Below are 27194 nucleotides of genomic sequence, written 5' to 3' on the forward strand. Positions count from 1 at the left end.
ATGTACTTGAGAGATTCAAACTATAATTGGTGGTGGGCAAGATATCAGATGGGATGAAAGGCAATTTGTTTAGCTAACAACATTTTAATTCCCTTTTTGTAGCTAGCAAGTGTAAGTTTGTTCATCACAGAGGTAAGGTTATTGCAGGTCTTTTAAGGACATATTGATTTCCAAATAAATTCCATCAGAAGAGAGTGATATAATGAAAGTTAGCTGGGTGTGGTGAACTACAGGCTGTTTTTCTTTTCTGTTAATAAATCAACAGGTTGGTAAAGGTACTACACATCAGAGATGAGACTGGCTGAAGAAGACATGGGTTTAGTATAACACTGTTTTAAAATCACGAGTGTGCAGGGACAATTGAGGGAATGTGGATGAAGTAAAGGGTGCAGAATAACCTTTATGAAAGGGACCTGTTGGAGCTTTTTGAGGTACTGTAAAATGGAAATATATAGGGAACTAAGGACAAGTATGAAAGAAATGAGGACAGTGGCAGTGGAGGGTTTATGTTTCACATATGGAATTTAAAATGCTTTAATTTTCAGACGGAAACACTTTTTAAAACTATAAAATGCGAAAGATGATCTCTGTTATCCATTGGGTAATGAATAAGCAGTAGTTTGAATCCCAACACTGACACGAATATGTGACAATATGGAGTTAAATCTATACTGCTGGCACCAGATACAATAAGTTTTATCTTGGCCCACAGCACCCTGATGTACAAGGAGTAGTTGACAGTCTGTGCACACTACTGCCTTGGATAATGGCCAGTTCTTGTCACACAGAAATACATTTTACACTGTACAGCTGCAGGTCTGAATTCCGTGTCTGTGCAGGATTTCATCCATGTTAGACTGAGCCTAGTGTGTTCAAATACAATCATATCAACAGTAGTTAAAACTTATACAAAAATTATTTTGCATACAAATTCACTCATACAATATTTTTCAAAGGGGGTAAAGTGTAATTCTCATTACCAGTACTCAGTTTACAGTACACTGCTACCAGCCAAACTGCTTTGGCAATTCAAGAATGCAAGTAACTGTTTACTATTAAAATAAGTAAAACTTAATTATGTTAAGTTGTCAATCTCGCCTTCATTCTTGCTTGATGGGTTCGGAGCCGATCCTCGGCTCCGACTCGGCACTTGCTAAGCTCGAGAGTCACTTTTACCAGCTCGAGGCAGCCCCATATCCCATGATGCAAGGCGGTAAGTACCCAGATCTCGTTTGCCGCTTCGCTGATGAGGTCCTCCTTTTACCAGCTCCTGGTAAGTGATTTATACACTACTGCTTTTGCCCCTTTTTCAATTTAAACTTAACTTTAAACTTAATTTTAATAGTTTAGACTAGTTTTAGTCCTTTTCTGACTAGAATTCCCTCTCTCCTTTAAAGTTTTTAGTCAGGCCTTCTCCCATCCCATCCCCCCCCTTGTTAGGGTGTGTGTGTGTGTGTGAGAGAATAGTTTTTCTTATTTTTGGGATATATTTCTTGGACAGGTGTTGTGTGTGTGTGTGTTTTTTACACCATGTCTAAGGAAAGGGTCTCAGGCTTTAAGAAGTGTGACTCGTGCTGTCAGAAGATGTCTCTGACAGACTTGCCTATACTGCCTGGGACCTCTCCACCTGCAGGACTCCTGTGCGATTTGTCATTCTTTCAGCCAGAGAGTCCTGCAGGAAAGGAGAAACAAGCTGATTTTGAGGGGCCTACTTAAACCGGAGGGCTCTCCGGGTAAGTCGGCTCCAACCAAGGCTTCCAAGTCTTCCAAGGCCCAGGCTACTGTGTCCAAGCCTGCGGCCTCGGCTCCGACTCTTTCAGAGTCGAGATTGGCTCCGGCTGGAGCCGATCCTGGTTTGCACAAATCATTGGCACCGATGGCTATCGGTGCTGATTCTGGTTCGGTCACTTCGGTGTCGGCGCCGATCGGTTCTGATCACCATGTGGCTCAGGCTTCGGTGTCGGCTCCGACCGGCTCCAACACCCTTACTTTTATGTCTGTATCGGCTCCGGCCGGAGCCGATGCATCGAAACTTTCTGTCGGTGCCGATAAGTTGTCGGCTCCGACAGTTTCCATAGTTTCTTCGGCTCCGATGGTTCCTTCGACGAAGAGGTCCAGGTCCCCTTCCTTGGAGCCGATACCCTCGGCTCCGGCATCTCCTCTCCTCTTGGAACGGAGCCATCGGAGCCGATCATCCAGGTCATCCAGGCCTTCTGACCACGATTTAGAGAGGGTGGTCAGTAGATTGTTGAAATCACAGGCACTGGCCCAGATGCTACATAGTCCGTCTCAACAGACGACTATTGGTCCACACCCCATTGCAGTTCCTCCTTCGACTCTACCCCAGAGTTTGGAGTTGGAGTCTTCGGGAATGGTTTCTGCTAGGGCTGAGGGACAGATACCCCCTCCTTCTGCTCCTTCAGCCTCTACTCTTATCTCCTCTTCGAGACCTTCCTTAGAGGGATTCGGTGGTCGGGCTTCCCTGGTCTTCTCCGAGGGGGTGAGTGGCATTGGACCCTTGTCCGACCCCACTCTTCCCCTTGGAGCCTCAGCCTTGGTGAGCTCGGCTCCGACATCTGCCTCGAGCCTTCGGTGGGCCCTGGAGTTCCTGGTTCTTGAACGGGTTCTCTCGGACCTCCCTGGGAGGGAGCCGAGGTGATGAAGAGTGTGCTGGCCACTGGACTCAGCCAGCAGTCTGTTCCCTTAGCTCCTCCCTCTATGGTGGCTGTCGATATCTCTGCCACTTCTCTTGCTCCCGGACCCAGAGATCCTCCGCCTCAGGTTTCCACTGAATATCCTCTTCCGAGGATTCTCCTGATCAGTCAGGGGATCCTCCGCGAAAGAGGACCTGTAAGAGGAAACACGTAGACTCCCCCGAGTGTATCACTTCAGATACTGACTTAGATGAGTCAGAGGGATCCCCAAGATCCCCCTCTGAGGATGTCTCCTTTTCAGACATCTTAGAGCTCCTTAGATAGAGGGGAAACTGGCCCACCAATAATCCCTCTGAGGATGAGTCGGTATACCTGGAGGTGTTTGGATCTCGGCCCTCCACCTCTTGGGTGTCTCCCAACCCCTACACACACACACACACACACACATGCATACACACACACACACACACATGAGACAGAGAGACAGAGAGAGAGACAGACACAGACACAGAGACACAGACAAGAGACACAGACAAGACACAGAGAGAGAGAGAGAGAGAGACAGACAGACAGAGACACAGAGACAGAGAGACAGACAGACAGACAAGGCAGAGACAAGGCAGACAGCAGAGAGAGAGAGAGAGAGAGAGAGAGAGAGACAGAGAGACAGGAGGCAGAGACAAGACACATGCAGACAGCAGCAGGAGAGAGAGAGAGAGAGACAGAGAGAGACACAGAGAGAGAGAGAGAGAGAGACAGCACAGAGGCAGGACAGAGAGAGAGAGAGAGAGACAGGAGAGAGAGAGACAGGAGAGACACAAGGAAGGAGACAACGGAAGAAAGATGGAAGGACAACCACGGACATGGAGGATCCACAGGACCCCAGGACAGCCCCACACACACACAGAATGGATAACCCCACACATGATCTCAGACACAGGAGAAGGAACGAAAATGAACTGGTGGACGGAAATAGAAAGAGCTTTGCACATGTGGACATAGAAGAAAATACACAGGAAGGAATGGAGGCCGCCAACGCAGGTGGATGGAAGGATGGACAATGAAGGACACAAATATCTTTAATACTGACACAGGAGCACACGGAATGGCCAACGGAAAGGAAGAAGGAAAATAGTGGAACACACGAATGGAGATGGACACACAGTAGTATGGAAGGAATGAAGAGAAATGGAAGGAAGACCATGGAATGAAAATAGGTGGAGGTGGATGGATGAGGAAATGGGGGATAGAAATGGACAATGGGAGGAGACACACACACCACGGAATGGAAGGAGGAAGACACAGGAAATGGAAAGGAAAATATGGATAATGGACCAGAATGGATGAAAGGACAGGAAGAAAGGAAATAATGGAATAAATGGAAGAGACAGAAGAGAATGGAATATTCATAGTGGTGGAATGGAATAGTGGATTGAAAGAAGGAAATACGGAGGAATAATGGAGGAAGGAAGATGGAATGAATAGGGAAGAGGAAGGAATGGAATAAATGGACAGTGGTGGAAGAAATGGTATACACAGCATGGAATAGAATGAAAGGAAATATGGAAGGATGAAATATAAATAAATGAAGGAATGGAATAGGAAAGAGAAGGAGGAAGAATATAATAAATAGGGAGGGAAAGGACAAGGAAGAGAAAAGGAAATGGACACAGGTGGAAGAATGGGGGGAGAAACTGGAAATAAAATGGAATGGAATGGAATGGACTGTAATGGAATGGAGATGGAAATGGAAGGAAGGAATTGTGGTGGAAAATATGTATATGGTGGCCCAATACGTTCTAACTCACCAGGCTAGCCCCTCGGGATCCCACCCAACTATAACCCCCTGGTCTCTACATTTTCACGCGCAGGCCATTCAAGGGGTGATAATGACCAAACCAGCCCACGGGTGGTACCCATCTGCACTGACAGTCTTCTGGGGACACTGTTATTCATATAGACTCCCTCATGGGCTGTGGCCCCCCTAACAGCCCCAAGTCCTAATAATCAGATTCTCTCCTAATTTCCATCAGGTGTGCTACCCACACATTTCTCTCTTACACACACACTGATGCCAAAGCATAGTAGGGACTCCTCACTCTGACTCCTCCACCTCCTCCTGCTCCTCTTTTTACTTACTTTAGAGGCAACACTCATACACAGAGCGAGATAGAATCACACAGCATGACTGTCATCTTTTCCTGGTCCCCCCCTAATCCTCTTTTTCAAAATACTAATCCCTTTTTGCATTAATAGTCCTTGTGAATAATAATCCTCTTTTAATAATCGATCCCTTTTAGAACACCATCCCTTTTGCACACTGATCCCTTTGCACACCATACATCCCTTTAGCATGCAATAACGGGCAACTCACACACACATCACTGTCCTGACCACCTATTCATAAGAACCAGAATCCCCAGGAATGTTAATCGAAAACGCACATTGCTAATCCCCACATTTGTCCACTGACCCCCTTCCATTGGAAAGGAACCTGCCTTGTTAACCTGAACGCATCCACTAGGAACCACAGCTGAGCCGAAACGGTCGTCCACAGACCCCTATGAAAACATGTCCTCCACAGTCCTGACAATCAAACAAGACCACCAAGTCCCACAAGAGCCAGGCCCATCCATCTTGATTGAACGACATCACCAAAGACCCCCTAGTCAAAATCCTATCCCAATCCTGAAGACCCAGAGAGAGAGAGACAGAGAGAGAGACAGAGAGAGACAGAGACAAGGCAGAGAGACAGACAGAGACAAGACAGACAGAGACAGACAGGCAGAGAGACAGAGAGACACAGACAAGACAGAGACAAGACAGACAGACAGACACAAGAGACAGAGACAGACAGACAGACAGACACAGACAAGACAGACACAGACAGACACAGAGAGACAGACAGACAGACAGACAGACAGGCAGGAGGAGACAGGAGGAGAGAGAGAAAATATGAGAGACAGGAGAGAGAGAGAGACAGGAGGAAAGAGGAGAGGAGGAGGAGGAAAGAGAGGAGAGAGAGAGAGGAGAGAGAGAGGAGGAATGGACAAAGGGACACAGAAAGGAAAGAGGAAGGAAATGGATGGAAGGAGAGGAAGGAAGAGAGAGAGAGGAGAGAGAGAGAGGAGACAGGAGAGAGAGAGGAAGGAGAGAGAGAGAGAGAGAGAGAGAAAGGTGAGAAGAGAGAGAGAGAGAAGAGAGGGAGAGGAGAAGAGAGAGAGAGGAGAGAGGGGAGAGGGGAGAGAGAAAGGAGAGAGTGGAGAGAGAGAGGAGAGAGGGGGAGAGCCAAGAGAGAGAGAGAGGCGAGAGAGAGAGAGAGAGGAGACAGCAGTGGAGGCGGGCTTGTTACCAGCAGGGTGACACAAGCGTCCGTGCTATTTCTCCTACTGTTTGGTGTATACTTCTCAGAAGTTCATGTCAAAACTATAGGGTGGTGGCTGACCAAGTTTGCAGATGACTGCAAAGTAGCTGCAGTCATTGAATCCCCAAATTATGTCATTATAGTCCAGGAGGGTCTCACACCGGCCATCAACTGGTGTATAAGTCACGGTCTTAAACTGAATGCAGAGAATTGCATCATTATTCCAGTGGTATCGCTCGAGTTTGTGCCTCCCAGGATTGTCTCCGAGTTTGCTGCCCCTCCCTCTCACAAAATTATGGTCAAGTGGGGCCCCCAGATACAGCCCTCCCCTGCTGAGCAGCCCTGCCACTTCCTCATTTCTTAGCTGTTTCTCCCCATTTACCATAAACAGTGTAACGTGCATACTGTTTTGTACTTTACTTCTACAGTGATTATTTGGATTTACTTTAAAACTTTTATTTAAAATTTTTTAGCACAAACACTAATAGACATCTGCTGAACAAAACAATACAGTCTCACAATGAAAACAGACTTAGTATTAAAACTTTTCTGCCCTTCAAACTCTTGCTTATTGAAACAGCATTGAAACTCACATTCAAAGAAATTTCATCTGGCCAGTGGTGGATAAAGTTCATCTTTGGGCTGTTTTCAAAGCATAGGCCCCTTGCACTCACATTTAGGACCATGCAAGCATACATGTGTTCCTTGATCCACCTTTTTAATAAATTATTTTCTTCTTCTTCTTCTTTCGGCTTTTCCTGGGTAGGGGTCACCACAGCGGAACTTTGGTCCGCTAATGATTGACAATAGATTTTTTTACAGGTGCCGAGGTACCAGCTCGACGCCCAACCTTCAGTGAAGGCATGCCCATTCTAGGCATGTCTTTCAAATGCCACTCGACTGCAGAGAGGACATGCAAGACTCCACACAGAAGGCGGTCCCGCCGAGAATCGAACGGGAAAACCTCTTGCTGTGAGGCAACAATGCTACCCGCATATTCCTTATGTAATACAGCATACATGCTAGAGCATGTTTTAAAGTTATTGTTTTGAACGTTTTTCTAGTTAGCAATGAAACAAAGTGTGTGAACCAATAATGACAAACTTGCCCAACTGAGAGCATTTCCATCATTAAAGTCTACTCAGACTTCTGCCATTACAATCCACCACTATCAGTAAATATGCACAATCTGTGCACAAGTAAAAGCCATCTAAATAAGTCCACATTAAAGAGATCTGTAACTAAAGAGGTGGTTGCTAGCAAACAACTTTATATTTCATTGTTTCATCTACAAATAAACTGCATGTTGCCCTTGAAGAATCAATTCTCTGTTACGTTAAAAAATGATAAGCTGGTAATATTGCAATAGGGAATGGATGGCAAGCTGGCAACACTTTCATAGGTACTAGGTATTTCCTCCAAAGCAGGACATTCTCAGTATTGCAGCACCTCCCTCCTTTAAAGTACAACAGAAGTACAGTATCAGCAGTCCATCTACATACCCTGGAAGTAGAACCCACAGCCTTCTGCATTTAAAGTAAGCATACTACTTGCTGTGCTGCAAACAATGCTTTTAAATAGATTATCACAATAGTGGTTTAATTTGCTAAACAACAGTTGCACATTGCAAACAGACTTGGCTTAAGCAGCACTAAACATCTCGTGCCCTGAAGCTCTCCACTCCTTGTAAAATCCACTTGACGCTCAACTATATCTCACAATTTTGCAGCACAAGAAATCTGGAAAAAATGCCAAAATTTATTTTGGGGGGGGGGGGGCGCAAAGGCCCAAAACCAGGGACATATTTTAAACATTGCTTGTATAATCTTAGAAAACTGCTAAAATGTTTTATGTTATGTATTTTCTGAAAGATAGGAAGACCGAAACTTAAATGGCTGTCATTATTTAGTGACTTCAGTCCTCACTGATTTGTCAGAAAACCACAAATTTTAGGAGGAACAGACCAGAAGTATGAGCCAAAAATTGGAGACATTCTGTGAAAATCTGGACAATTGAGAACTATAGACTCAACTACTTGAATCACAGGTGGTGGGAGGGGTAGATAATTCAGGCTCTTCTTCCTTGTACCTAAGTTACAGGATTTGTGCCCGAGTAGCACTAACAGCCAGGTATCTCTAACTGGGGCATTTTTATACACACACACACACACACACACACACACACACACACACACACACACACACACACACACACACACACACACACACACACACATGGACACGCACACACACTAATGGACACCAGCTAAATATGGTAATGGACACCAGCTAAATATGGTAAATGGACACCAGCTAAATATGGTAATGGACACACAGTGAAGAAACTAAATTCCATAACATTAATGCAACCAAAGCAGCTAAATACAGTGACGGACGCACACAGTGAAGCAGCTAAATTCCTTAACAGTAATGCACAGCAGATGCAACTCATTTCTTTACCAAGTAAAGCATTACAACAACTTCTCTGTTTTTAAACACTTAGGCGTCAGTGAATGTTAAATTTCGTGGGCGGAAAGGAAGAACAGGACATCTGTGTGACAAAGCATGCACAGACATGCCATGACAGGTGTGTGCGACTGGACCATTAACTGTTCTTTAAGACTAATGCCCTTAAAAACAGTATTTTGCAGTCCCTTGGCATGTGAAAGTGAAGTAAAAAAAAAAAAATAAAGTGCCACCCGGGTGGGCCTCCCCTTTCACCCCCCCATTCCCCCAGCTACATCACTGCATTGTTCCCTTTGGCACAAACAATGTCTATTCACACTATCAGATCAACAACAATACCCAGAGTACCCATGAAGTGGTAAGGGACCTGGGATCCCCAGTTGACCACAACCTTAACTTCGATCACCACCTGTCTACCATTGTAAAGATAGCTTTCCATGTAGCTAACTTGATTAGTAAAGGCATCACCTCGAGAGCAAAAGAGATTATAACCCCCCTATACTTGGCACTTATCTGGCCCATAATTGAGTATAATGCCCCGTGCGATATATACTGTACTAAGCATCTTCAGCAATTAGAGAGACCACAGAAGTTTTTAACAAAGAAGATCAAGGGCCTCCAGCATGTACCTTATAAAGACCGACTAATGTCCCTGTCATTATACTCCATATTGTATAGACTTCTTAGGGAAGACTTATGCCTGGCCTACAGAGCTACCCAAAACCCAAACCTAGTGATTTTACTGCATATCCTTAAATCAACTGGGTCTAGGGCTGCCCGTTCCAGGCACTTAAGTATGGCCTGCGACTTAAATAGGATTTTCTGGAAGAGAGATTTATCTTCCAGTGATTGCCACGTCTTTGGAACAGGCTAGCAATTCATGTCAGACAGAGCACCTCTATGACACTGTTAAAGAGGAACCTGGATGAATGGATGGGGCACTGTAAATTCTTACTAGGGATAGAGCCCACAGCCCTCCAGGACTTTGACAGTCATCACTAAATGCAATCTTTCGTATTGAGTAGTGCTGATATGGTATTACATTGGGTTGAAATGGCTAGGTTTAAAATGATCTCTGGGTTGTTAGCCTATGAATCTCCTATGGCTTTGTAAAAGGCAGAGCCTGCTTACTTAACCTGGGTGACTTTGGAAAAAAATCAGTCACTACATGAAGGTAAGTCAGTACACATCTATTATCTAGATTGGCTAAAGCTGACACTGTCTGACTTTCTGGAATCATTAATAAACTGAACCAGCTAAATGTTAGCCACTGTGTAACTCATTGGTTAGCAAGCTGGTTAACAGACCATGTTCGATTAAGATAGGAGTCATACTTTCCTCAAAAATACTCATCATTAGTGGCGCACCTAGAAGTCTTTTTCTTTCAATGGTGATGTCACATGTCTTTGACTGACCAAGTTTGATGTTAATTACAGACTTTGACATGTTTAAACATTCCAGGTGGCATTTGTATCCCCCATGAAGACCGTGAAGTGGAGTTTTTGCCTTTAAACAGGTGAACAGAGTGGCTAGTTGCTTAATGGTTATACTTTTGTTCCACTCACCGCCAATCCTTTCCTTTCCGAATTACCTGCAGTTGCAGAAGGTAGCAGCAGAACATGAGATTACAATGACATTTTTGCTAGGTTATGTCACTTGATACGCTTATCCACCACCAGAGTGGAATTGCTGCTGCGGACTTGTAGTACAGTGAATAATAACTTTTGTTAGGTGGATTTTTATTTTTTTAGATGTATTACAAAATATTGTTTATAATTGAATGATGTGAGTATAGGCAATGTTAGGAAGGCTGTGGGTACTACGGTATTCCCTAGAAATGCAAAAATATATATGGCAAAATGGAAGAAGGAATATGGTATATCGAAATTATTTTTGTTTTTAAGTTTATGAAATATTTTTCTTCTTTTATTGATATATTTTCTGTGGATTAGAGCAGCAAATGAATTACATGTGATTTGCAGTTTCTTTTTTGGACTCAGAAAAATTGTCTTTTAGATGTGGACTCTTGAAGAATGATTAAAATGAGGAGCAAATGCTTATTTGTGGGAGATATTCTTAGATAAAAGTACATCTTGCCAGAGATGTGACGATCTGCTGTGTGTTTGCTAGCAGAATTCATTCCCTGATGTTTCACTTTTTCTAGACAAGTTACAAATAGTGGTACTTTTAAGAATGCTTTTTATGAATTAAAGCAAAAGTCTTCTAACAGGAAACGTAAGCAGAAACAAATGGAAATTATTCAGTTTTCTGAACAATATGTTTAGAGACGTATTGAACATGTGGTATATGCTACTGAAATAGAAGAGGGAATTTCTACACAATATTTTACAGAGTTTGAAAAGCATGATATCCATTGTAATGACTAATGAAATAGAATGTACTTCTGTTGTCTATATATATATATATATATATATATATATCTATATCTATATATATTTCTGTTGTCTATATATATCTATATCTATATCTATATATATATATATATATATATATATATATATATATCAATATATATATATATATATATATATATATATATATATGTGTGTGTGTGTCAGATATTATTATGGTGTGTGACATTACTAGCAGCTGACCTGTTTCTGGTGAGCCCTGAGCTAAGCCAAATAGTAGGAAAGAGAACATTTATTTATTTATTTATTGTTTCATTTAAATGTTGGCCATTTTGAAACCTGTATTATATTATAGCAGTGATTATTTTGATTTATAATGCTCATAGGAAAAACTTCAGAAAAAGGGTGACAAGTACCATATATATATATATATATATATATATATATATATATATATATATATATATATATATATATATATAGAGTGCATGAGTGATTGTGCTGTTTGTTACATGTATGTGCATCCTATGATAGACTGCCATCCAGTCCAGAATTAGTTTTCTCACCTTGTGCCTACTGAATGCTGGGGTAGGCTTAGGCTTCTTTTACACCGAACTGGATGAAGGTGGTATCAGGAAGCTTAATTACTTACTGTGTGGTTAGGCCAAGTACATTCCCAAAATTTTTTTTATGCATTTTCAAAAGATTGTGGATACTATAAAGAAAATGATTTTTTGACAAGTGGATAACTGATCAAAAATTATAATTTTATTTATTGCAGCTGTACAGATGTATATCTGAAGATTTGATCTGTTATATGCTTCAAAATACCAAAGCAGTTTAAGACTTGGAATTTGTGTGCTTTCCCGACATTCTAAACCAACTAAAGAAACCTATGGCTGCTCCTATCGAGAAGAAGAGGTTCATTATTCCTTCACAAGAAGCTGAAATAACCCCGGTAGGAACAGAGAGTTGTATAATAAAACAAACATTATCCTTTAACTAGGAGTATCTGAACCCCATTATTCAGAAAGTTGTTTTGTATGACTTCATATGGCAGTATCAGAAGTTGTTGGTTACTTCCTAAACATTTAGTTTAGATAGTGAATCAAGGTGATGCGTAAATCCTCAAATAGCGATATCAAATAAACGGACCCGTTGGAAGCAGAGCTGTCTGTTCATTTCTGTCATACTCTGGAAGAAAACAGTAAATGTATAGAACATTGAATTAAATAACAATATATAAATCACAGAAGCACATTGTGCAGCACAGGATTCAAAGCATTATGAATCACCAATGTGAAGTACATGTTGAACAGCACTGTTAGATTTTACTTTGAGATGATCTGGCAGTTAGGACTTTGCTTTTCAGGTGCTATTACAGTATGGAGCCATTTATTGAGCACTTCATCTTCCATTTACTTTTGAGCTGCCTTCAGTACCTAGACCAGTGATGGCTAACCTATGACACACGTGTCAAAGTGACACATGCCACAACATTTTGGGTGACATGTCAGCGATCACCAACACCCAGGTTACCAAAGACACTGCTTTTGCATTTGTTGCTCATATGAAGTGCACTGAATTGTTTTTGTGCCAGGAGCTTTTGACATGCCAGACCCAAAAGGTTTGCCATCATTGACCTACACTAGCAGGGCTAAAGGCACTCCCTACAGTTGTTTCCCCACAGCGAACCAGGAGTGAACTCAAGATACTATGGATTCAGCATTTCTCAGTTCATTTCCAGTTTTGGTGGCTTGCTTTAGTAAGATGTTCACCTTGGCTGTTAAACCAGATGAGTGCTTGTTCAACAAATTGCTACCCAACACAGATGATTTGTATTTTTCACCTTTACTTACCATGGATTAAGCACTATGTTAAAGCTTGACACATTTCCTTGGGCTTCATTGATGTGGTGCACTACATATGTAAGCTTTTCTGGGGTGGTGGGCTAGCATTAACTCCTTGTAAAGTAGTTCTTTTTAAGCTGTGCATTCTCTGCTCTGGGCTCTTCCAGCCTAAAGAAAGACTAGGGGATGGAGAAAGAAAATAAGGAGGAGGCATACTATTAAATACAGATTAGATTACTGCAAGAAGAGGAAGCATCATTGTAAATATTCCTCTAGAGGCAAATAAACATGAGGTCAACCCAGATACAGAATTCTACTTTTTCAGTCTCATGTTTGTATGCCCACACCTCAGATTCACCTCCCAAGCAGGAAGACTATTTTTGGTTGCAATTCCTTTTCTTTTTCATTTATGCCATGGTGGTTATGACCTCCTTTCAATACTAATTTGCTTCACTGACTGAACCAAACTATCTTGTTAAAAGGGCAGGTTCAGATTGTGGAGTTCATAGGCTTATTAGGCTGTTGTGCCATTTGTAGCTTATCCACATGATTCTGTATTAAATTTACCAAGGCATAACATTCCAGATCCCCAACAAGATTAATTAATTTGGACTTAGTTACATCCACTTTCTATAATGGCTTAAGGATCAAGTCCAGGCACCCAACAGGAGGAATTACTTTGAGCCTAATTATGTCACTTTTCTATAAGGGCTGTAGGGGCCAGACTGGGGGCTATACTTAGGCTTGCCCATTCAGTTCCCCATAGAACCAACCCCAACCTCTTCCCCCAAAGTGGGTGAACTAACACTTTGCGTCAGTCTTGCCTCCTTCATGTAAGTACCTTCATGGCCCAAGCTGCTAATCAGATGTGGGCTGATTGGGGCAAAATACAGTCTTTAGCTCAGTATGTTACAGAGCTGACCATGTATGTGTTGTTTTCATAGGATTGTAGGAGGTTATTAGGCCAACTGACATAGAACCTTTTTCAGCCTAGCCATTCATGCCCCAGTTTCGCCAATTATCAATGCCAGTGGGTTAGAATGGATTTGGTGTACGGCTGTGACTTACGGCATCTACAAACTGTTCCTGTCCATAAGGGCCACAGTTGACAAGCCAGAGGTGAATATACAATTTCTCATCCACTGGGCAGAATTGTCTGACTAGGCTAAGGGAAGAAAAGGTAATCTCTGAGACGCATACCTTTTCCCCCAACATGTTTGTTTGTCAGGTTAGGTTTAGACCCTTATATCAGGTAATTCTAGTGCCACCTGTTTGTCGAATATCTAGCAGATCCATCAGGGCCGGATTGGAGAATGCCTTCTATGTTAAGTCATAGAGTGCCCCTCAGTAGTTTGTTGGAGACTGGGTGCAGGGATAGGGCTTTGAGATCGTCCGCATAAGACGTACTATTTACATCCTGTATTATTTTAGAGAGGAACCTGTGTGGGTGCTCCAGTTGTTGCATTTGCTTGGTCAGGTACATGACGAATGAGTCATTGTACTCTATTATTGGTCTAATGAGGGCTGAGTGTAATGGGACAGTTATCGCCGTGGGTCTTGATGCCATGCCCTTACTTGTATGTTGCGCTCTGCAGAATGTTTTTTTCACCACTGTAGACACCTGCTGATCCAAGTTCAGGTTACTGTCGACCTGAGTTCCAAGTCCCTTACCACTGGGTCTGCTCTTAGGGAGTGTTATCAGTGTTGTAAGAAGTAGTCATCTTCCCAAAGGATATAATTATGCATTTTTTGCAGTATATTTTAGACTGTGATTCTGGCACCAGTTATTTGTATGTGTCAGACCTTCCTGAGGGATACCTATATCTTTGGGGGATTCGGTGATTGTACCCAAAATGCACTCATCATCATATTTGTTCAGCCAATGGCCCTCTACATTGCTTTGACTTCAGAGAAGTCTATTCCAAAACAGGAGCGATCCCAGTACAAAGCCCTGTGGGACTCCACTAGTAACAGGCTTCTTGGTGGACGTGGATTCCTCCACCCTAACTTCAGGTGTCCGATCTGTGAGTCATTTGACTATCCATTAGGTGACAAAGGGAATTATGCCCAAATTTGTGAGTTTGTCTACAATACCAAAGTGTGGTATTGTGTCAAATCCCTTTTCTAGGTCAAGGTAGGCAATATGTACCATTTTGCCCTCATCCATGGCTCTAGTGACCTTCCTGAAGAATTTAATCAAATTTACTAGGCATTACTTGCTTTGACAAAACTGAACTGGGATGGGTCTAGTTTTTATAGAGTTCCTATGTCTTTGTTCACAATAATTCTTTCCATAGCCTTGCATATAACAGTAGTCAAGCTTATGGGTCTGTGGTTCCTTAAGTCTGCTGATGGTCCGCCTTTGTATAGAGGGAGAGCAGTTGCAGTCCTCCATTCCCTGGAGAATAAAGCCTGTCTGGAGGCCGTAGTTGAATAAAGAATGTTCATCGTGTTTCACTGTTGCAGTCATCACTGCAGGGTTCTTCCTGCCGGCAGGCAGCCCTCGGTTGGCCAGAATCTCAAAGTCTGGGTCCGGCGTCGGCTGTTCAGTCATGCTCCCTGACGTCAGAGAGCTAGGAGTACAAAGCTGCCAGCTGATGCCATGTTCTTCAGTCTTTCTTGCCGTGCGGTGAAAGCAGTTCGCAAGTGCCGGTCAGCTGACTCCTGATATTTTTTCGTGCTTCAGTCCGAAGACTTACTTCTTCTTCTCAAAGCTAACTACCCTGTTGGGGAAACTTTTTTTTTGCTCCAGTCCGATGTCAGAAAAAGTTAATAATTGCATTTCTTGTGGGAAGCAAATACCTCATAAGGATTTCCATTCTTACTGTATTCCTTGTTTAGGCCCTGACCACGACATAGCTAGTTGTCGGTTTTGTGCTAGATTTAACCAACGTACGATTAAGCGAAGGTACGATTTTGCTTTTCACTACTTTGGTAGGCGATTTAATTATAAAATGTCGTCGGACACGCTTCCGACTACCGGAGTTCACAAACGACGCAAGGGTAAGGATAGGCCTCCGAGGGGTCCAAGTCAGACGATGTTTTACAAGCAGAGCCAGCTACAGGTTCGGCCATCGTCAGTGAGGCGCTTTCGCAGCCCCTGACGTTGGCCATTTCAGAACCAATTGCCAAAACGGACTCCCATGAGGAGCCAACTAGGCCTTTGAGCACTCCAGTTGCAGGACCTTCAGACAATGCTCCCTCGGATGGGTCCGGAGCCGCTGTGTATGTACCGGCTTCCGAGGGGGTTTTCAGGCCTACACAGCTTCTGATAAAGACAAAGGCAAAGACTCCTTCTAAATCTAAGACACCAGCCCAGGCCTCTTCTGATCCGGGACCCAAATCTCAGAAACAGCTGCTTAAAATGGCGGAGGACTTACTAACCATGATTAGGGGTTCACATCCCCCTCCAGACAAAAGGCCAAGGCAAGAATTGGATTATGAATCTTCTGATCAAGCATCTATTTCTTCAGTGTCTTCCTCTGAACAAGAATATTCTTTCCCTCCTTATGAGGATTCTGATGCTGAGGAATCCATTCCATCAGCTTCTCCCCCTGAGGATTTTTCTTTTGGGGAAACTTTACATGACATGAGGGAACATTTTCACTGGGAAGGACAGGAGTACTCTGAATCTAAGAGAAGGCTTAGGGATTTCCTTCTTCTACCCCAACATAGACCCCTGGCTATTCCTCCTATTCTGGATATTGTGGATGATGCCTTTTCTGAGGCTAATTTAACTCCTGACTCCTTTCCTTCAGCCCCTGCTAAGCCCGACAGATATTACAGGGTCCCTGACTCCCACCAGTTCCTTTACAAAAATCCTACTGCTGATCCACAAACCATTTCTTAGGGCCCTAAGGGGGTTAAGGCCGCTTCTGCTAAAAACCCTATTCCGACAGATAAGGATTCCAGGGCTTTGGAGAGATAGGGCAAAAAAGTGTACAATTCTGCTACTTTATGTATTAGGGCTTTAAATTGTCAATTTCATATGCTAAAATATCAGCAATTTCTACTATCTGTTATGAAACAAAAGCTGGGTACCATTACTGCATGTGCAGATAATAAGGAATTACACCATTTAATGCATGCCGCTGTACAAGTGGGGAAGCATGGTTTACACTGTGGTTTTGATGCCTTGGAGGCTTCTTGCAGGGTGGCTGCCTCTGGCACAGTCATTAGAAGGCATGCTTGGTTAAAGGAACAAAAACTTACCTGATCAAGTGAAAGCAAAGTTACTGGATGCACCTGTTCAGCATAATGTTTTGTTTGGCTCTAAGGCTGAAGAGGTGATAAAGAAAATGGAGGATAAGGCAAAATCCATGCAAACGGTTAAGGATTTCTTACAAGTTTAGCCCCCAAGATTTAGCAGAAATTGACCAACTAAAAATTGGTCCTTTCCCAGCTCGGACAGGCCTCAGAGGGGTAGATACAGGCGCTCCAGAGGGAGGGCCCAAGCACAGACCTCTTACAGACCTAGGCAGTGGAGTGCTTCCACCCCCAGGGGTGGAGGACAGACCTCAATCTTATAGAAAACAGGCTCAATGACTTCACCTGCATGGCTCCAGGAATTTTTCTCCTGGAAGCCCCTCTAGGAGGAAAGCTCTCTCTTTTTCAACAAAATTGGACTTGCATAACCCAAGACAAGTGGGTTCTGGATGTAGTTTCAAGAGGTTACAAATTCCACTTTCATACCTTGCCAAGACCAAACGGATGGCCAGACCTTCCAAAACACCAATGGTCAGAGGCATTAAACCAGGTAGGACCCCTCATGGCGATGAGGGCCATAGAACTGGTCCCACAATCAGAGACGAGCCAAGGTTTTTACTCAAGGCTCTTTCTAGTTCCCAGAAAGCAAAATTCATGGAGACCCATCCTGGATCTGTCAGTCTTAAACACTTTCCTGGACATACCAAAATTCAAGATGCTTACTCTGCAGCAGCTCCTGCCAATGTTGAGCAAAAATGCATGGATGGTGACATTGGATTTAAAGGAGGCTTACCTACACATCCCAATCAGACAGGAGTGCAGAAAATACTTCAGGTTCAAGGCCGGATCGAAACATTACCAATTCTCTGCGCTGCCCTTTGGCTTGTCTACTGCGTCCAGGGTCTTCAAGTGCCTGGCACCAGTAGTAGCTTATTGCAGACTCAAAGGAATTCCGATTTACCCTTATCTGGACGACTGCCTTATTCAAGCAGACAGCAAGAATGTCTTACTCTAGCATCTGGAATTTGTTCAAAATCTTCTCAAGTACCTGGGGTTCACTGTGAACATAAAGTCAAATTTGACACCCACACAACAGATAACTTTTCTGGGTGCTCTTCTAAACGCAACAACCCAGATGGCATTCCTGACATCCGAAAAGCAACTGCAGCTGGCTACAACTTTCAAAACCTTAGCATCAATAACTCAGCTAATTGCAAGGAAATTCCTGCAGGCTTTGGGTTACATGGCCTCCTGCATCCTTCTCATTCCAAATGCAAGACTACATATGAGAAAAATACAAATGGTACCTAAAAAGTGTATGGTCCCAGCATTGCCACAGTCTAGACACACAAATTGCTGTCTTGCCTTGTCTACAAAAAGAATTCCATTGGTGGACCATGGCATGTCTTCACAACAAAGGGAAAGCCTTCAGTCTACCTCCAGCCAGCCAAGTGTTAACCACGGACGCCTCGGATTACGCTTGGGGAGCCCACTTGCAGGAAAAAGGTCTGCAAGGTTTTTGGACAGAGGACCAGAAGCACCTACATATCAATTTAAAAGAGATGTTAGCTGTACAGAATGCCGTCTTGGCTTTCAGGGATCTTCTACAACCAAGACAACTACTGATTCGGACAGACAACACCACAGTTATGTGGTACATAAACAAGCAAGGGGGTTCACACTCCTACCCCCTTTGCAGACTAGCCATGACTCTTTGGAACACAGCTCTAGCTTGCAAAGTGAATCTACAAGCTCAGTTTCTGCCAGGGGAAACAAAATATTCGGGCAGACAGCCTGAGCAGGAACCTGTCAGACCCACACGAGTGGTTGCTAGACACCCAAATATTCAAGATGATTGCAGAAGCCTGGGGCTGCCCGGACATAGATCTATTTGCATTCCCCCTCAACCACCAGTTACAGATTTTTTGCACAAGGACATTTCACAAACTAGCATGGAAAGTGGATGCACTATCATTCAGTTGGAGAAACCTCTCGGGTTATGCCTTTCCGCCACTACCTCTTCTTCCACGGGTATTATTAAAGATCAAGCAGGACAAGCCCAAGATGATGATTTTTCTGGCCCCACATTGGCCTCATCAATTTTGGTACTCAACACTGATGAATCTATCCCATGAGCCACCTTGGATTTTACCTCTGATTCCAAATCTTTTGTCCCAACACCAGGGCCAGGTTCTGCACTCTCATGTCAAAACTCTCAGCCTGGCGAATTCAGGGTCTATGATTAATCCTTCTATTTCCAAACAGGTCATGGATGTCATCTTAGAAGCCAGACGGTCTAGTACTAGAAAATCTTATGCAGGTAAATGGAAGAGATTTTGCACCTGGATGCATGCTCAGGATTCGGATCCCCTCATTCCTAACATCCCACTGATTTTGCTTTACCTGGCAGACATGCTACATAAGGGTTTATCCTTATCCTCCATAAAAATACATGCCTCAGCTATCTCTGCACATTACAATACAGATCCTCCTATCTTTTCCCATCCACTTCTGAAACAATATCTCAGAGGAGCAAAGAATTTAAGGCCCCCTAGGACACCACCCATACCTGCCTGGGACCTCAACTATGTTCTGGAAAAACTCACTCTGCCTCCTTTTGAGCCTGCTGCCACATCTGATCTTAAGTATTTATCATAGAAGACAGCTATTCTACTGGCTTTGACTTCAGCCAGGAGAGTCTCGGAGTCTCGGAGTTGCAAGCACTCATGGCTGTGGAACCTTATATTATTTTTCACCAAGATAGGGTGTCTTTAAGGACTAATCCTACTTTCATGCCGAAAGTGATTTCCAAAGTGGCTTTAAATCAAACTTATTCACCTACCACCTTTTTTCACTAATCCACAAAATAAGGGGGAAAGGATCTTGCATTCCTTGGATGTACACAGACAACTTCGTTTTTACCTGGACAGAACCAAGGATATCAGGAAAACACAGCAACTGTTTGTTTCCTATGCAACAAATTCCCAAGGCAAAGCTATTTCAAAACAGACAATTTCTAAATGGATTGCTCATGGAATCAGATTTTGTTACTCTCATCATGGAAAGCAAATCCCAGGAAAAATTAGAACTCACTCTACCAGAGCTGCTGCTAATTCAGCTGCCTTTCTCAGGGGAGTACCTACCAAAGATATTTTGGAAGCTGCAACTTGGAGTTCAGTGCATACTTTCTCTAAGCACTACAATCTCCCTCTTTACTCTAAGTCTAGGGCAGGCTTTGCTTCTGCAGTCCTGCAGGTCCTTCTAGCTGCCCCTTCTACTCTCTAACCAAAACCCTTTATCTCCGCTTTGGGATTCAACCCTACAGTGATGACTGCAACAGTGAAACATGATGAACATAGTACAGTTGTGTACACTTACCATAAATGTAGATGTTCGAGTGTCTTCACTGTTGCAGTCTGGGTTACCCTCCCTCCTGACCCCTCTTATATTTTCATTAGTGTGGTTTACTACTTCACCCTTCTTCTGAGGTGTATTTGCTTCAGGGCATGGGATTTGTTGTATGTTTCCTTTTTGTTTTACTATTAGCCTTCATTTTTGGACACCTGGCATCTGGGGCAAGAAAAACTGGAGAACATGGCGTCGGCTGGCAGCTTTGTACTCCTAGCGCTCTGACGTCAGGGAGCATGACTGAACAGCCGACGCCGGACCCAGACTTTGGGATTCTGCCCGACCGAGGGCTGCCTGCTGGCAGGAAGAACCCTGCAGTGATGACTGCAACAGTGAAAACACTCGAACATCTACATTTATGGTAAGTGTACACAACTGTACTTTCTAGTGAGCCTAACAGATCATGTTTCAAGCTACTTAGGAGGCATCCTGGAATATTACCAGGATTCATTGATGCTATGTGTTTTAGCTGTGCTAGTGCAGTGAGGAACTGTTCTTTAGTCATAGTTAGGGAGGACTGGCAGAGGTATTTTCTGGGGGAACTAGAGGTGATGAGGGGATGAAATTTGAGCTAAGTTATTTGTCTAGCACATTTGCTATTTTCCCTGATTTGGTATAGGAAGTTCCATTTACTGTTGGTTCAGCACATTGTTGGTGTTCCCTTTAAGGGTGCATACATAACTAAAAAATGCCTTATGTTTATCTTTAGCATGAGAGGCTGCTGTTTGCCTCAAAGTTGGCTTTGATGGACTTGTTTAGTCCCCTTGAGTTGCTTGTTGAGACTGCTGGAGTTTTGTCTTTGGGGCATAGCCCTTCCTATTTTTAGACAGGATTTTCTTTCTTTTGTTGTACTACCTGTTTATATTGGGGATCCACCATGGGGGCTTGGTTTTGGAGTTTGTCCTAAGTTTATTTTATTTGGAACTTCTGTTTCTATGTAGTTATTTACATGCTTGTAGAGGATTTCTATAAACAGTTCCATATACGCTGCTGTGTTCTCTGAGTTTGGGGGGCTTGGAATTTAGCTGTGCCTTCACTTAATAGAAGGTAGTTAGCCTCGGAAAAGTTCTTAAAGGTTCTGGGTTTTGCTAGAAGTTCAGCCTTTATATTTTAAGGGTTACCACTTTATGATCTGATCTGACCATTGAAGCCATTACGTGGTGGGTTACAGTGTTCCCTCATATTTGTGAGTACCAGATCCAGGTTACTTGCACCTCTGGTAAGTGTGCAAAATAGTTGTTCAGGGTGTTTGCATTGACAAAAATCCAGGAATCTTTGAGCCTGCGTATCAGTGGTTGTGTATGTATCCCAGTTTATGGTGGAATAGTTGAAATTACCCATGAAATTGGTGCTGAGCTGAATTGTGAGTGACTACAGTACATTCACATATGTGGCATGGTTATTCTGGGTCATAGAGTGGGACCTATAGCTAGCAAGGATATGGTATTGGACTTTACCTAAGGTTAGCTGGACATGGAGTAACTCAAGCATGTCATAGTGTTTGACCAGTCTTGGAAGTGTGCTTACTTTTTATATGCTACAGCTCCACCTCTTGCCCCTTCTTGTACAGTAGATGGTCTAAATGTGTGGAGGCCATTATAGCCTTGTACTGCTGGGGGGCCTTCAGTGACTTTAAACCATGTTTCAGTAACTGCACAGATGTCAGCACTCTCCAAGGTGAGGACTCCTTCTAGGGAGTGGAGCTTTGTGTCGAGACTCTTGGCATTGAACAGTAACACTTTGTTTATCTTTCTAGCATTTTCTATGTCAGAAGAGGTATCACATTAGCATTGCCTAAAAAAGACATTATAGGGGTGGGTGGATGATGATTTGGCTAGTATCCAAAAATCTAGTTGGGAAAGGTGCAGCCTATGGCAAATTAGAGTGGTGTGTTGATCATGTCCTCCCAAGCTGATAAATATTAGACCCCCTTAGAATGACAACAGTAACTAACTTTAACAGTCAGATAAAGAAACGTTCCAATGTGTCACAAACTTCAAAAACTTCGAAAAACCAAGCCAATAATCCAGAATAGCTCCACAAAAAAAGATTTTCACTCTACAAGAAGTTCACGTTGAATAAAAAGTGGATGAAAGCGCTAAAATAACATTCTAGTAGAGTGAAAATCTTTTTTTGTGGAGCTATTCTGGATTATTGGCTTGGTTTTTCGAAGTTTTTAACTTTAACAGTCGTCTTAATCATCTTCTGTTCATATTTCGGTATCCTTCTTGGAGAAAGTAGAATGCTGCTCAGTTTTAGGCTCATACCTGCCTGGGAGACACAGTCTGAAAGCTCTGACATCTCTATCTTCGTATAGACCAGAAAGGTGCATCTTGGGTCAGGTCTCTGGCTGTACTCAGTGGCATATCGCTTACTCAGAGGTGATCTCTGCCTGACTTACAAAGCCATGTCCAACTCAAAATTGATGGACATGCTCCACCTAAAGAAATCCAAGTCACTGCAAGCCACGCGCTCTAGTGAGCTAAACCTCGCCACAACAATAAATAGAACATGCTGGAGGGATAGATTCCTGTCACAGAGACTCCCCATGCTTTGGAAAAAAAATTCCTAACTACATTAGGCAGAGTCCCTCACTAACACTCTTCAAGAGAAACCTTGACGAGTGGATGGGTAACAGAAAATACACCCCTGGGATCACTTCATTGGCTCTGCTTGACAGAGGCTCAGTTAATTAATCAGTGGGGCGGTGAAAGCCGACACACTCTGGCTAAGCTTATAAATGCCCTCGGACATATAGCCTATTACCTACCTATGAACCTATTAACACTCAGACATTGATAGTGTTATACTGGTGCATGTAGTTCAGTGTCCAGGGTACATGTGAGATTTGGTGGATTTTTGCCCCTAATAGTCTGTCTCACAGTAGTCTCCAATGACCAGTATATTGGGTTGTGTGGCACTTTGCCTCAAGGGCTTAAAGGTTGAGACATTGTGAGATGTGGCTATATGTATCTTAGGGAGTGTTGTCTTTGTAGAGTGTTTGGGAGGGTTTGAGTGCAGTGTCTGGTTCATAGGTTGGTACTAGGCTATCAGCCCTAGGGCCTATACAAGCCTAGCCATAACAATTCCCTGGCTATTTCTTCCCACACTATTTACTTCCCTGGACCCCTGTCTAACAGGGCGACTGACATGATCCCCGGGGTGAATTTCCTTTCTCCCATCCAATCGTCAAGGTTCCTTTTGAAGAGGGCCAAAAAGGCACTCTGCTTGACATGTATGGGCAATCTATTCCAGAGTCTTTGAGGTTTTGGTAGATTGCATTTAAGAACCTCAGCATATGTAAGTTTGTCTTGTCCATAGTAGGTGTAGTGTGAGGGCACGCACATGTTACTGACCTGTTTGGAGATATCAGTGTCTGTATGGAAAAGCTTTGTCTTCAAAGATATAGTGTAATTACATCTCTAGCACACTGTGTCGGTCTGCTTAAGAAGGTAGTTGACAGTAAACGTGATAATTGCTACCTTGTCTCAAAGTGCCCATTTTCACCAGGCTGGCTACAGAGACAATAAATGCACGTCCATGGTAGTGGATCCTCTTTTTTTTGTGATCTGTGAGAGGTGGTTCAGTCGGGATTTGGAGTTGGGCTGAGAGAAGAGGTCTAGGATTGCTCTAAAACAGCACTCTAGAGGTAATGCGTTCAGTGGACAAACTTGCTGCTCTAAACTCAGCTAGATACTTGAGAAAATAGCAGACGTTTTATATGGATAATTACAGCTATAGGTGCCTGCTTTTGTACAGGGTATTGCAGACCACTGCTGCGTAGCTCAGCAGAGGTTATGGAAGATGAGCTAGAGAGGAATCCAATCAGTAAACAGTAAAAATGCAGTGCAAGTGCATATAATAAGATTCAGATCATGCAGCAGTTCACAGCTCTCTCAGTATTGCGAATGATACTATAAGACTTAGGTTCCCAGACTAAGTAAAATGCAAACAGAAAAATGCAGTAAAAATGTAATAAATGAGGCTCACATCCTGCTACGGTTCTCTCACTATTATGAGTTATAGTGCAAGACTAAGGACCCTGACAAAGTAAAATACAAACAGTAAAAAAGTAATAGAAATAAAGTAAATGAGGCTCAGATCCTGCAGCAACTCACAATTTTCTCACTAATCTGAGGGGTACTACAAGACTAAGGTCCCAGACCAATTAAAAAAAACAGCTGACTTGTGGTTAAAACAAGGAAAAGCCAGAAAAGAATATCATGTCAACACACTGAAATATTAGTGTGCACTAGTTGAAATTGGATCATATGAAAACAGAGGCTAACTCAAGCTTTAGGATTCTAATGGGAGTGCCTTATCAGTTTGAATTTAGTGTCCAGTAAAAGTAGTACTGGAAGAGGCTTGCAAACTCCAATTTACAGAAGGGCGGGTATCTAAAAAAGACACCAAGTTAAAAGAACAGCAAGAGTTGGGCTAGTGGGTGAGTGGGTGGGGAAAAAAAATCCAAAAATTAATGCAGTCAAACAACAGATCTGATGTTACTCTTCGTTAATTTCTTACTGATGGGGTATCGGTTCCATCCTTGGAACCAGGTCGGCCAATATCAAGCTCACGTTGGCCAAAAACTCTCAAGCCAAGGTCCTACCCAGAATGCTCTGCTCCCTGTTACCTCAGATATCGTGTGCCGCGTTGCTGTACAGCCGTGTCAAGCCTCTCTCTCAGCTAAGTGTGTAATTTTTTTGAAAGTTATATGCATTGTTCTTACTTTAAATATTTTCAATAGTTTATACCAATATTTTCCTACCCTATTGTATACTTTAGCCTCTCTCCCTTTAGTCTTTTCACTTTATTACCCTTTTTCTTACCTTTGAGGTAATTCTTCATTAGCATCGTTGGTAATCCTCCTTTTCTCTTCTTACCCTTTTGGGTAGTCTTTCCTCTTCCTTTTGGTACTGTTCTTCTCCACATCATTATGTCAGATAAGAAAAGTAGCATTGGTTTCAAGCAGTGTAAGGATTGCGGCGGTAAGTTACCACTTTCCGATGGCCATGAGTTGTGTGTCTACTGTCTTGAGCGTCTCCCAACTTACTGTGGATCCCCGTGTGGGATTTGTAAACATTTTTCTACCAGGACTCTCAATGAGAGGAAGAATAAGTTCATTTTGAAAGGTCTTCTCAAGTCTCCTTTCTATGTGGCTATTTCTGGGTGGGAGGGCTCACCCCCTCCTGCTAAACCCCGTGAGAGGCGTTCTTCCTCTTCATCATTGAAGTTGCTCCCCTCTTCTCACTCTGGAGATCATAGGGAGTCTACTCATAAGAAGGTGAAATTGATTACTACTTCGCCGCTGCCACCTATGACCCTGTCGGCTCCAGGTTCGGCACAACCCAAAATTATTCTGGCTCCAGCCATGTCTTCCTTATTGATACCGGCACCGGAGTTCCCAGTGCAGACAACTACGGCTCCAACAGTCCTGTCGCAGCCCTTACCAGCACCGTCCATGCAGATACAGTCCCCTTCGGCACTGTTGGTGCAATCCCCTTCAGCTCTGAGTATGACTCTTCTGTACTCCATGGCGTCGACATTTTCGGCACCATGTGCTTTGGTGCACTCCTTCTCTGCACCATCCTGATTACTGATGCAGATGCTTTCTTCGATGGCATCGTACCCATTGGGGCAGACTTTTGCCTTTACAGTGCAGACACCGTCAACTACTATGGCGCTGATGTCGTCAGCGCAGACTACTTCCACACTGTTTTCTTCGGTGCAGACGTCCTCGATTCCAGGCTCTGCACCTATTGAATTAGCAAGGACCAAGTATTCTCCTTCATTGGATCCATTTGCTGGTAGTCAGTGTAGTCCTTTTCTAGAATGGCCAGAATCGCCATCAGCTTTCTCCATGAGGTCTACTAAGAGTCTCTCTGAACAAGATGTGTTGCGGCTTGTTGACCAGTTGCTTGTGGCCAGAGGTCTCTCTCACCCATCAAAGGCCACATTCCCTCCTTCAGGTGAATGTATTATATATCCTCAAACTCCAATGTACACTCCTCCTTCGAATTCTATCCAAGTTTCGAAGCCTATTACTCTGACAGCAGCTTCCCTTCCTCTGACTCCAATAGTGGATATCACTTTGGAACTGGAGTCGTCCATGTGGCCCTCAGAGCACTGGACATCAGGCTCTTCTCAGACCAGTGGCTGTGTTGTGGGGGAGGGCATTCCTGGTTCCACGCCAATTTTTTTCTATGGCACTCTCCAGGGATCCTCTCTCTCTCTCTCTCATGGTTCACGGTCCTCTTGAAACTCCTGGTCTGGGGGTGGGCACGTCGGGACAGGGTGTGACCCCATTTCCGAGGTTGTCCTGCTCTGTTCCAGGCTCCCATTCCTCCTTGGGCAGACCAGTCTTCCAGGCCATGGAGAGGGCGCTTGCCTCCGCTAGCAAATCCCACACACCGGAGTCCTCTCCCCCCTCTGTACCGCAACTGTCACAAGCCACAGCCACTGGACACTGGGCACAAGGGCCTCAGGTTTCTCCTCCTCAGGAGACGCCCTCTTTGCAGTCTTCCCCAGAACCTCCCACTGAGGAAGTACCCTGCAAAGCGTCATGCAAGAGGAAGCACATGGACTCCACCAAGAAGTCATTGACTGAAGATACGAATTGTGATGGGGAAGGGCCCCCACGGTCACTCTCTGATGAGGTGTCCTTTGGTGATATCCTCAAGATCCTTAGAGAGGTGACTGGAAGTCCTCTAATCCTTCCTCTGAGGAATCTGTATTCCTGCAGGCTTTTCGTGCCAGGCCCACTACCTCCTGGGTCACCCCGCCTGCTGATGAGCTCATCCAGCTCATCTTCCAGTGTGCATGGAAGGCTCCTGACACCTTGGAATCGATACCAAGGAGACCGGATAAAATATTAT

At 43.6% G+C, this 27194-nt stretch overlaps 1 protein-coding gene across 4 annotated transcripts in view; it reads left to right on the forward strand.

Moving 5' to 3' along the window:
* Nucleotides 1–27194, forward strand: part of ERCC1 (ERCC excision repair 1, endonuclease non-catalytic subunit) — a 1099273-nt gene that overhangs the window by 120171 nt on the left and 951908 nt on the right. For all 4 annotated transcript variants that reach the window (XM_044084339.1, XM_044084340.1, XM_044084337.1 and 1 more), the window contains one exon: nt 11637–11813. In XM_044084339.1, coding sequence (XP_043940274.1) covers nt 11751–11813 — 63 coding nt within the window. In that variant the 5' untranslated portion in view covers nt 11637–11750. The remainder of the gene's footprint in view (nt 1–11636; nt 11814–27194) is intronic.

This window comes from Protopterus annectens, chromosome 9.part0, assembly GCF_019279795.1.
Source record: "Protopterus annectens isolate FY-2018-M chromosome 9.part0, PAN1.0, whole genome shotgun sequence".
Taxonomy (NCBI): Eukaryota; Metazoa; Chordata; order Ceratodontiformes; family Protopteridae; genus Protopterus; species Protopterus annectens.